At 49.2% G+C, this 12,707-nt stretch overlaps 1 protein-coding gene across 1 annotated transcript; it reads left to right on the top strand.

Annotated features, from left to right (window-relative positions):
• Positions 1-4,909: 4,909 nt before the first annotated feature.
• LECT2 (leukocyte cell derived chemotaxin 2) lies at positions 4,910-8,697 on the top strand. The gene is given in 4 exon segments (XM_085312648.1): positions 4,910-5,040; positions 6,450-6,543; positions 7,026-7,171; positions 8,062-8,697. Coding segments are annotated over 4 exon segments (453 nt in total). The 5' UTR covers positions 4,910-4,994; the 3' UTR covers positions 8,229-8,697.
• The last annotated feature ends 4,010 nt before the right edge of the window (positions 8,698-12,707 follow it).

Raw genomic sequence — 12,707 nt, 5'->3', positions numbered from 1 at the left:
GTATGTGTTTATAAAGAAAAGAAACACCTTTCAAGTGGGCAGCCCTCCTGACTCCCAGCCCCGAGCAGCGCCTGCCCAGCTCTCCTCTGCGGAGACGCTTCCCACGCCAGGGCTCGGACACGGGAGCGCGGAGCAGCTTCGTTCCGGGAGGACATCGAAGCACACGCGCKTGTTTCTGCATCAGGACCGTGGACATTAGCAGGAATCACTTGATCTAGAGACAGCAACTCTTTCACCACCTCTAAAAATACCCTTGCGCGAGCCCTCGAGACACGATAGCTTAGCGGCGCGTTGGGCTGGACGGTGGTTTCGAACCACGCGGTTTCCTCGCCGGAGCTGCCGAGGGGCCGTTCCCGCAGGGCCTTCGCTGCCGTCGGCGGGTCTGCGGGGCGGCCGGCGGGCAGAGCCGCTTTGAAAAGGCGRCAGAAACCCCGCCGAGGCGGGAGGAGAGCCGCGAGCGCGGCCGCGTCTCGGGAAGGGCTGCCTGGAAGGACCCGACCCGCCCGCGCTTCTTAACCAAATCGGGGATCGTTGTCAGCAGCGCTTCCCTCGGCGCTCGTTCCACGAGCTAGATGCTGCGTCCCCGGAGCCTGCTAACCGTTAAAACAAGCGGCAAAAAATTTCCTCCTTAAAAAAAAAAAAAAAAAAAAGAAAAAAGAAAGAGAGAGATTTGGCAATAAACTAGTTCCTATTTCTTTAAAGGTTCAAGATCCTATCAGCAAAGGGGAGGCAGATCAAACAGTTGCTTTTGGACACCGCAGCGCTCTGGAATATCCTGTTCTCTCAATTTATTTCTCTTCCTTGCAAACGAAGGTGGGGGGAAAGGTGCTAAGAGTGTTTTTAGCATATGCCAGTTGGGCTGAGAATTCACACCCTTTTGAGCACTGCCAGCAAACTTAATCACCTCTTGGTACWTCGTTTGTGAAATAGAAATGCAACTATTACAGCTATTTGCATCCCTTCCATAAGGGGGGGGGAAGAAAAAAACCCCTCGTATTGCTTTGAGGCAGATGCTTTCTTGTTAATGAGAACTTTATTAGATCACAGCATGGGTTACAGTTTTGGAAATTGCTTTCAGTGACATCGATGAGGTTGGGGGCTAGGATTTAATGCTGTCATCTTTTAAATTTGATCTTATTTGCATTGCATTTYACTTGATTTTGCATTTCACTTGATTGTGCCATTGTGTTTGTCACGGGGCTTCGCAGCAATTAGGGCTTCGCAGCAATTAGCCCGTTTTAAAACGGACGGTCGAAGAGCAGGACCTGGGGGTGAGAAGCAARCTCCCTCCGCTCGCTTTCCAAAGAGCAAAGAGACAGCAGAAGCGATCGTTACTTCTTTGCGGCCCCTGTCAGAGCACCCTGCTGTGCCGCACGTCCGCTGCTGCCGAAGGGCTGGGGTGAAATCTCGACCCRTGGAAGTCGGCGGCAGAAACCCCTAAAGCACCGACGGGAGGGCGGCAGACCCCTCCGCCGGTCCTCCGGGCCGAGCGACCGCCCCGCCTCGGACCCAGCAACGGCGAAACGCCCGAAGCGGCTGTTCTGGATCCCCTTTGGGGCTCTACTACCGAGTTTCTGAAATCCCAGGGAAACTCCTTGCCTGCTCTGGGAGAGGTTTACGGGAGCAGTTCAGCGCCACAGACTCCGACGCGCAGGCGCTGGTGCCACCTCCCCGGCACTGCTCAGCCCACGAAGCCCCCGGGCCACCTGCCGAGGCGCTGGGCCTCCTCGTCCCACGGAGAGCCTGCGCCTGGGAACCTCCCGCCACGGGTGCGGGTTAGCACTTCCCCAGGCGAGCAGGACAGCACGGTAATTACACCTGCTGATCACAAAATGCAGGGTCCTCTACAAGGCCAAGGAGATTTATCAGAAGATGGAGAACGATCTTGTTTTCCTGCTCTTGCTTTCTCTGTGGGCACGCACCTTGTGCAGTATCTGGGCTCCGCAGCCRCTGCCGAGCGGATCACCTTTCCCAGATGCACACGTCTTCCTTCGGGTTGTTCACAGCTCCTAGCACTCACCATGCGAGGGAACGAAAAGCCTTGCCCTGCCCCACAGCTTCCCACACCTTCTCACCAAGGAGACCTTCAGGGGCTGAAGCCTACAGCCTCCACCTTGGGTTCTACTCATCCTGCTCCTTGCATTAACTCTTTCGCACACCTGCCCTCAATGCAAAATTAAATAACTGCCAATTGCTGCCACCTTTTGCTCCCAGGCTTTCTGCAAAGACAAAAAATCTTTGGCTACAGCTGCCACAGAGGAGAAGTGCCAAGAAATGGATAGAGGACCTGCGTTGCTGCCGTCTTTGCAACGCTCTCCAGACCCAGGAGCCGCCCAGCGGCCCCGGTGACAGGGCACGCGGCAGGAGAGCCAGGAACCCCTTGTTCCTGCACCGTTCACGCAAAGGCCACATTCATTGCTCTTTCCCTCTCTGATCTTCATCTCAGGCCATAATTTAAAATCTCAGCACATAACGTAGTCTTTACCACGTTTAACGCACTYGGTTAGCTCAGTAGAAGTTTACACCTCAAGTTACCAAAAACAAAACAAAGCCAAAAGCCCTCGCMGGGAGGGGACGGGCAGTCATGCCCGGCAGATGTTAGCAGCCTTCCCCCTCCCCATGCGCTGGAGGAGGCCAGGAAGTGTTTTATTACAGACCCAGTGAAACCAGCAGCCAGCCTGGGAATCTGCGTTTCCAAAAAAGCTTTTAACATGAATTTCCCTGTGTTAAACAGGAGCAGATGCACGTTTCCAAGGCCTCTGTGCCCGAGCTCGTGGGAGACACTGCCAAGGGAGGACACGAACAGGAGTTGGCTGTCGGGGCTGCTCTCTCTGAGTCCGGGGAAACGTCCGGCTTCAGAGACCCCACGTGGAGGTAGGCAGGCTACAGCCTGAAGAACGCCCCGAAGCCGGTGGTTTCCCGGCTGTATCTCAGCATGGTAAGGGCCTCCTCTGCACTAAACTTAATGCGCAGCTTGAAACTGCATTGGCAGAAAACTTTGGCCTTCAGGATATCAGAGACTAAGGGGGAAAAAAAAAGAAAAGAAAAATCTTGTTTTCTGAGCACTGGCTTCTGATGAGATACACAGAATTACTTCATCCCTTCTGTTCTTCTCTTTGGTTGATTAGTAAGTCTCTAACAGAATTAGCAATTAACAAAATGAATTCAAGATGATGCTATTTTGTCTGAACCGGTTGAGCTGAGACATGGCATGAGGMGCACCGTACAGGGAGCTAGGCTATCATTTTTTCCTGCATATCCTGCCTAAATGTACTCTTTCAAAACATTACATTCAAATGTATTTTCCCCCTCTACATCTGAGAAGCAGGAAAATAATAGTAGTGGAGTGTTTCTTCTGGAGAAAAAATGGAGCAGGGTGCAAATGCGAGGTGGGGAAGGCCCTGGCACCTGCCCTTCCTCTCTGCTCTCCCCAGCGGAGACGGGGACAGGCTGGCCAAGTCCTTCTGTCATCTCCTRCCTCCGAGAAGTGGATTTCCTTTCACCTATATCCCTTGGAGAAGCTTTTTGGCGAGCAGTTTGAAACCTCTCTCCTAGCAGGGCCTGCCCAGTTCMCCTCCTAAACTGCCTGGACTTGCACTGGGTTGTTTGGAGCCGAAACATCTCACATAGCATGGGACTCACTGAAGTCTCCACGCAGGCAGCGAAAGCTCCCTGTAGCCGGGCTTTGACTGGTTTCAGGTGTTAGTTTTGTCCAAGCCAAGCTGCTTCCGTATCACTATTAATGTATTACAAACTTCAGCGACGTAGTTGTATGATACCTCACTGGGAAAGGGGGAAAAGGAGAAGGTAGTATGCCTATCTTGAAGATACCCTGATCAGACCACCTTCCTTTYTCATAAAACCCAATTTATGCTCAGCTGCACACCCACTGGCACTTGCTGTCAACAGTGCTGGCAAAGGTACATTTGAATMCCTTGCATCTACATGCTTCTTTTGGCTCGTTTTTGGGATGTATGGCCAATCTCTATCCATCCATGTGATACCACCAAGAGAAATGCTGCAAAAGAGAGATGGCAAGGGCACAGCATCGCAGCTGAGAGCCCTGACACGGAGTTGCACGCATCCTTGACTTTCATTTTTTATTGCACAGAGAAACAAAACGGTCAGCAGCTCCCCCGTGGCACAGACCAGGCCCTTGAAGAGCCAAGAAGACAAACAACTTCCTGTTCCTGGCTGTAAACCAATGGATCACATTCCCTCCCTTCCCAGAAATAACTCCCACGATGACCTTGTTCGTGCTCCAGGGTTCTCTATTTCTTGAATTTCCTGTAATTTTGTTCAGCCACAATATTATAGGGTTTCTTACTTTTTCCGTTCAGGCATGGCGAAGATTGTAAACATGTGTCTCTCTCCCCCCGGTCGCACTGAGATGATGCCATATCTCATTAGAGACAAGGCAGTATCTGGGGGGGCRTAATAAAACCAGCTAATAAACATGGGGTAAAAGGGTCTCGTTTTATGTGCTGCCTGATCAGAATACACCAGCACAACGTTGAGCGCTGCTAGGTTGAGTCCACCTGGCTCCATTTCTCCCAAGAAGCAGCAGCAGTAGGAGTGCAAGATATTTAACCAGCCAGATATYTTTAAAGTTCATTTGAATTCTTTTCCCTTTGTCTGCCCAAAATATCTTGCTAAACTCCAGGATTGTGCAAGAGGCGGCAATGAAGAGAAATAGCTACAAATCGTCCTTAAAATCTGGCTTCAAAAGTCGGTGTTCAGTTGCAAACAAAATAGTATTTAGCTACTATCGCTAAATAGGTTGGAACCTCTACACCAGCAATTAACGGGGCTGTTGGTACACCTCAAAGCCRGGGCTGTTGTCCATTCTTGCTATCTGGCTTGAATCTGGAAGCAAAAGAACTAGTACCACATAAATTTTCTGATTGGCTACAGCCTCTGTTGGGATGTATAAATAGAAAGCAAAGTATTTTAGACCTTTCAGTGTGAAAACAGAGCTCCCAAGGCACACGAAAATGCATCGAGTCACAGCAGTCATTTTTGCGATTGCAATCTCCAGTGGTAAGTTAGTAGATTTTTTGTAAACATTGCTCTTTGTCAACTGCCTTCTCTCTCTCTCTCTCTCTCTCTCTCTTTTTTTTTCTCTGAAGCTCATCTGTAGGGATATAGGAACTGCTTTATTTTGGTCTGCTATTTTTTGCTTTCAAAAATAACTCCCCTCACCTTGCACAGAAACCTCTGTGGGAAAGCCTGTTTAGTTACGGTAAAGAATTGCAGCAACGTTTTTTGAGGAGCAATAATCTATGATGATCGAATAAGAAAAGGTAGGTTAGAGCATATCCATTATCAACAGCGCATCTTTCCTTAGAAGCCTTCTGCTTAAAGATCAGCCTGCCRATCATAAATTGTTGCCATAGATGTTTCTGTATTTAACGTTATCGCCTTTGCTTTCACAAAGAATACCTAATCCATTAAAATAAACGACGAGTACCTCGAACAAAGGGCTCTTTTGCTCGAGGAAGGCATTAGAGGTTTCCTGCATCCTTTTATCCTGTTTCCGCCTGGTGCAAACGTATCGGTTCCTCCGTTTGCGCTATTTGCGCGGGGGAAGGACCCTCAGCTCGCGCTAGACCAGCCCCCTTCCCAGTGCAGAGGGGCCGTGGGGAGCAGCAGCACTTGGGAACCCCCCCGTCGTTGTCGCAGGGGGTCAGCCGGGCTGGTAGGAGCTTGCTGAAGGTCCTGAGCCAGGCGCTGCCTTCTCCCCCCCCACCACCACGTCCTCTCCCAGGACAACGCTAGAGCTGCTCCCGTGGGCGCAGCGGGGTTTTGCCCACGGGGGACGACTGCTGGAGACGGGAGTAAGGAACACGCGGAGGCACCGCTCTGGCTGCAACTCAACCGCCAGCCAGTAACGCAGAAGCACTGGGAGGTAGAAAATGTAACTAGCAACAGCTGGGTGRCAGCCGTCGCTTTGGACGGGCTCCAACGTCAGGGAACAGGAGTGGGCTTGCGGGGTCTCTCTCAGCCCTCTCTTTTCGTAGCTGAGGTTCGGCGTCACGAGACGCGGGGGTGGATCGGCTCTCCTGCAGGCAAGGGCCTCCCGCTGCTCCAGTCCGTAACACGTCTGTCCGTGTGGCCCCTCCAGACCGATTCTCTATCATTTGTTCTGTATTTTAGCTTTAAGGTCACTGTGTTAAGTGCCCTCAGATGTCACTGGGCAAAACATAAAACAAAACAAAACAAATCTGTTTTGTTGCATTCCTAAAATTAACTTGCTAGCTCCCTGCAGCCTGATCCATGGTTACAGCGATGTCCAGAGGAGCCTTACTATCAGTTTCCACAGACTTTCAGTCATGCTTTCAGGTTTTCATTTATCCCATATGGAAGTTAGCAACAGCAGCTATGAAATACCAGGGGCTATTTCTAGCCTGGCGTTTTCATCTTTTGCTGTTTTTTCCCTTTTTTTCCAGCTGCTGCAGCACAGTGGGCAAATATCTGCTCGGGTCAACCTGCAAACAAAATCAGAGGYTGCGACTCCACGGGCTGTGGTGGATACAACCTCAGGTCCTCAGCTGTGAAGACAGGAGGCTMTGTTGCAAGGAGAAATCCCTAAAAATGAAACAAAATGTTAAAAAAGTGGGCAAAAAGAATGGGGTGGAGGGTGGAAGACTTGGTGCTCTCAGAGACTAAAATGCTCTGGAAAAAAGCTTACCCTGGGCTCCCCCAAACACAAAGAGATTTCAACTTTGGAAACATGTTCATGGAGCTTGCCCTCTTTTTCTAGCAATATTAGCCACTGTAAAACAGTATCTTACCTTTCCCTAGGATATCTCCCCTTTCCTTAGATCACGCTACTGTATTTCCAGGGTTCTGTCCAAGCTCCAAGGGTGACTCCATCTGCTGAGCCATCACCGGGCAGACGCGGGCTCCCACCGGCAAAGCAGCTTTGCCCCGGAGCACTTGTGCTCCTCTTGGGTTCCCAGCTGGATGCTCGGGTGTAAATCCGTCGTGCACGGACACGTGGACGCTTTGTTCTTCTTTTGCAGATAAGGGAGGAAACACAMAGGGGTGGATGTGGTGTGCAAGGATGGGTCCACGGTCTACGCGCCATTCACGGGGAAGATCGACAGACAAACCAGGCCGTACGGCAATGGCAACGCCATCGATGACGGAGTGCAGCTTTCCGGATCAGGTACCGAAGCTAAAAGATGTGCCTGATTGCAGAGCACTCCGGTTCATTTGCAGGACAAGATGAGCTCAATAAAAAAGCAAAAGTAAAACCTAGAAATCCAGAATCCTAGAAATCTGCTTATACAGGAAAAGTGCACTCACTAGATTGAGAGGACAATAACCCGCAAATGCTTCTAGAAAGCAGAGACCCAAGAGAGGCCTTGGGGAGCCAGCTCCTGCGAGTCCTGTTAAAGCCGAGGCCGACAGGACACTCTGAGCTACTTAACATTATGAGTCGTAGCAGGATGCCCGAGTCATAGCAAGAGCAAACCGAGCTCCATCCAGGTGGAATATCCCATAATCCTGATGGCAATTGGAGGCACTTTTAAAAACAACCCTCCACAATTTTGTTTACAGCTGACACCCAAATGTGGTTGCAGCCTCTTGTGCACATAACTGGGCCAGGCTCTGTGCCGCTGATGGTGAGAAACATGGATCTGTGCATGAACCAGCTGTGGTTAATCATCCTTTCAAACCCTAGGAGAACAGGGGATGAAGGTGGTAAATGCAGATTATAGTATTTCGTCTCCATTAAAAAGATCAAGGGGGTCAGGCTGGTGCGTTTGCACATTTTGGATAATTAAAGGAGCAGCAGCATGCCTTTTAGTTGCTCATGCAGTTTTACCCACAGTGATACCCTTTCCCCACTCTTCTCCCTGTTAATTCATTCCCTTTCCTAATCTCTCCTCTTGATGCTATTGCAGCATCACATCTTCTGCAATTTTTCCTGTTGCCGTAGCACAGTCTTACTGTCTGCCATTTACTGTTTGCTACTGAATTTTATGACTTTGTGGGGTTTCTTAAGTGTTTCAGCGGTCACCCTCCCACACCCCTCCTGTCCCCTGTTAACAGGATTCTGCATTAAGATGTACTTCATCAAACCGGTCAAGCACWGTGGCCCCATAAGGAAGGGCGAGAAAATCGGTGTCATGCTGCCCATGCAAATCATGTACCGAGCCACCATCTCCCACGTCCACATCCAGAACTGCGACTTAACCGACCCGACCCCCAACTTGTAAAGRGAAGATTGTGCATCAGAAACCAAGCTTTTAGCCCATCATTCGTATGTTCGTTATGTTGCCTGCGCATAGATAGTCACTCCAGTAAAGTGGAAGGCACTTGACCTTGAASAGGGGCTCTGCTTTCTACAAAGCAAAGCCCCCTCGAACAGCACGCCGGTCGTTAGCCGCACACCAAGGGGCTTAGAGCAGCGTGGAACAAATGCGTTAATGCCGTTGATGTACCCTGCACGCTGCCGCAGGAGTAGGAAAATGAATGCTGAAGCAATCGTGGAGGGAAGAGCATACGTTCAGGAGAAGAAGGCTTTCTTGATGCCCACCAGCAACACAGCCTGTAACAGTGCTGTAACACGCCAAGCTAACAGTTCTCTGCTCTCTTTGCAGCCGCATTTCTTCAGTAAGACCAAAATCTTCACTTCACTTATGTATGGAAARTGATGTTATTAAAGGGCTGTTTCATTTCAAACTGTTTTGAGTTTATTTGGTGCTGTCACTGTGTCTGGCTTGGGCTTTGGTTTTTTTAAACATAGCTTGCAGAAGCCCTGGCCAAAACCCCTTTCCTGGGGCCTGTCTCAAAACAAAAATGCAAAACAATAACGAAGAAACTCACTCCCTTTTCCCCAGAGTCCTGCTTCAGGATTCCTCTGGCTGCATCCAGACTGCTTTTTGTCATTAACATTTCTTCTCAATTTTTGTCACCATATGGGAATCAGAACATGATCCAACACCGGTTTGAGGGGCAAAGTAAGCCCTCCCGTGCCGTGCTTGCTCCCCCAGCTGCCACATGCAGCAGGAACATGGACAGATGATCCCATCACCCCCTTTCTAAAACACGGTACATAGGTAGCATCAGGCACCGCGGAGGGACACGAATGCAAATAGCAAGAGATCTCCCTAATGCATCTTATCCCCGCTGCGAGATGCTGCCCTGCTGCAAGCCCAAGCCCTGAGCCGGCGCCCTCCGCCCCCGGGAGCTCGCCAGCCTCATCGGAAGCAGCTCTCGGCACGCTGCCCCTGCTCCTCTCCCAATACTTAGCCCGCACGGCGGATTTTGCACCTGTACGCTAACAGCAGCAGGTCGGCAGTTTTCTGCCGTGAACCCTTCCAGCGAGCTCTCTGGTTTCCCCAGGTGAATTTTCGGGCCGCGCCGCTGAAGGCAGCGCCTTGGCGCGGCGGCGCCGGCAGCACCGCGGTCTCCTGCCCGGYGCCCGCCCGGACTGCTCGACCCTTCGCCAGGCTTTGCTGCAGCTCGGCGCTCCGTGCGGCCGAACGGCTCCGGCGCCGGGGAGGAGGCTGAGGCACGTGTTAAAGCGGCTCCAGCAGCAGGGAGGAGGAAGCCAACGCCGCCTTCTACCTTAGGGTGCGCTTGCGGCAAACAGCAGCAGTAAATTCAGCTGTGGTTTTTTTCAGTCTATCAATAATATAACAGTGCCTGAGGAGGAAGGGAAAGCGCAGTTTCTAGCTAACTTTTGGAAGTAAAGGCRTGGTAAGAGACGCCGCTGCAGAAATACTCGAGGGGATGGGAAGAGATGCTACGGGGAGGCAACAGGGGCAACCAGCCTTCTTAGGAAAGAGTCAGTAAACTCAGATCACCCAGAGCGGCCTCATTTCTGTGCTAGCTTGCCCTGCTGCAGGGATACTTTCCATTGCCACGTTGGGGTTTGTACCCCGAGACAGAGAATCAAGCCTCATCCCAACCTGCRAAGTCCAAACTGCCCCAGCTATAATTCAAATCTGCACCATACTCTTCTATTTCTCCAAGAGTTAAAGGGCTTTTGGAGGAGTCAACCAGCGATTTATTTTCTCAGAAAGACATAGGTAGCAGAAAGTTTCCTTTTATGCTCCTCCTTAATCCCAATGAATACCTGCATAGCTCAGGCCTGGTGATTATATCAATAAAGGCAAAAGAAATTCCACGTGGAGTTTTAAATTGGAATTGTGCACAAGAGCACGACTTCCTTCCTACATAAATATAAGCTGCAGATAAAGGCCACATATTTGAGTGTTCTACAGCACATCTTATATTTAACACGACATGACCAACCAATGTGTTTTGGCTGATCAGCTAGCGCAACCTGCTGATTTTTCAGTGATACTACAATCTGAGCCAGGGAGCTAAAGCTTATTTAATCTTTGTGACAAAACTCATCTCATCTCAGCCTACTCAAGCGATGATAAGCCTGATTAAATACCGTCTGCAATTTGTTTTACACTGTGCCAGCTTGATTTTCACCATGAAAACCACACGCTGCTAATTGCGCAAGCAAATTCTTCTATGCTTAATTTCTAAAGCATAATTTGATTTTTATGATTAACACTAAGTCTATTATTCATTTTCCAGACAAGCAGCTTTTAAGGTTCATAATGCACACAGATCACCTGGAAAGTAAATGCTGCAAGTTGATTTGGAGCATCACACTTAATATGCTGCAGTAGCCAAGAGCAGCAAAGTCAAGCGTCCTGTAAAACATACCCAGGGATAGGAAAATTTACCTTCTCCAATTACCTACCAACACATCTAACAAACTTACAGTTCTTGTAAGCAAGCAATAAGATGTGCGAGCTCTCAGCAAAGTCATTTACCTAATTCAGGGGAAGCTGCAACCCCATAGAGACTGCAAGATGAAGGAATTTATGGCCCAGATCATTGGTTTATGGAAGCCAGTGGAGTCCCACTGAGCTGTAACATGTGTAAAGGAAACGATCAAACAAACCAATCCTCACTTGTGGGAAACAAAATTAGGATGGCAGCACGGTTGCAATCAAATTGCAGGCCTTAGCTGTGAAGTTTAGCACTTGCTCAGGGTTTGACCCTGCCTTAACCCTGGAATTAATTACGAATTAATGCTTCCACCCGCGGTGTCCACTACCATTTCCCAGGTGCTTCTTGTACTTTTCTGGCCAGGGCTTCTTCCTCCAAAGAGCTTCTTACATCATTTTATCTTCCAATTTCTTTTCTTTTTTTTCTGTATGTAAGATGGACACGACAGACAGTTCTACCAAGAAGAAGCAGGCTTGACATGCCTAGCTTACCACCTGCCCGTTCTGCTTGAGAGAGATGAGGAATCTTCCTTGAGCTTCTTCTTTATACATATGAAAAGGCACAGAGCCTGGGGCTTCCTATTAGTGACTAATTCATACTATGAAGCCCTCAGACGATGGCTGCCAACCAGGCAGCTCTGCAGACTAGGCAGTGCATCTTTTCTTTTTTTTCCTTCTGCTCACTATGGAAAGCCAAAGCAGAATCGCTTCAATGCTCCCCAGCTAGGGTATGAGCAAAACATACTTTGGGTTATCAGAGCAGCCAACAGTAGGAGATCGGTGTGTGAAATAACTTTCGAAAGCCACTGGCCAATTCTCGTTGCTGATGACAAGTAGGAAAAGCACTTGTATCTTGCACTCCCCCATGGGCAGGACCTGCTGTTCTCTCACACCCCAAGGACTGTGCCAGCTCCTTCTGTCTTCAACTACATGCTTCATAATTTTTAGCACTATCATAACAATTAGAGCTAAATAAATCTTTCTTATTTTTGTTTTTTAGTCAAACGGTTCATTTACCAAAAACGCCATCTATTGAAATACTCATTTACAGAAACACAAATCCGTGAATAGCTTTGAGATAAGTAATTCTGGGAAAAGAAAGATTTACCAGCTACATTTGCAAAACTAGAGGTAATACCCAGACAGACACAGACATTATCACCACCACATTAAATTCAGAAACAAAGGGCTACTTTATGCTCCTGAGCTAAACTTGCCTGAAATGGGAAAAGTTTATCAGAATGAAGCTTTGCTTTCTTCAAAACATTATCATTTCATTGTTTTCCCAAGTAAAACATGAAACACATCCTGTTCAGACCGCCATTAGGTAAAGGAGGTCCGTAGGGAATCATTAAAGAGCCTAGAGTACAGTGCCGATAACTGAACTCTGTCCCCTTTTCGTCAAATCTCATGGCTCTTAATGTGTTAGGAAGCATTAGTCTGGTATTTCAGGGCATCGGGGGCAGGAGCACGACAGGCACCATCCTATTCAAGAGTCCTGGTAACTGGCAATGTGCAACTCACTGGTATCACCCTCCAGCCCCCCAAACACAACCTAATTTACAAAGCAGAGTCACAGGATCTTGGGAAGGATGCACAGCTGGCTTGCAAAAGAGGTGCTCTTCTTAGAGAAGAATCTCCCATTAGGAGACTCGTAAGGGGATTATATAGCCAGGGAAGTTATTACCGACATACAAGCAACGTAAGAGGGAAGGTACCTGTTATGCAAGAGAAAGTGGTCCCAGTGCGCTCAGTTGGTCTGTCTGTTCCTCCTGCAGATCCTTGCAGCACCGCGCATCGACTTCTCTCCATTTTCTGCCCGATCCTCCTGACCGCAGGCAAGGAAGTGGTGCAACCCTGGCTCCGAGGGCCGCGCAACCTGGCGGAGGATTGTCCCATATCCTTCTGTTATTACGCGCTAAGTGGCCAATTAAGTTT

This window comes from Rhea americana, unplaced genomic scaffold, assembly GCF_003343005.1.
Source record: "Rhea americana isolate MKP2758 unplaced genomic scaffold, rheAme1 scaffold_37, whole genome shotgun sequence".
Taxonomy (NCBI): domain Eukaryota; kingdom Metazoa; phylum Chordata; class Aves; order Rheiformes; family Rheidae; genus Rhea; species Rhea americana.
The sequence above is the reverse complement of the archived record's forward strand: the minus strand, read 5'-3'. Positions and strand labels throughout refer to the sequence as shown.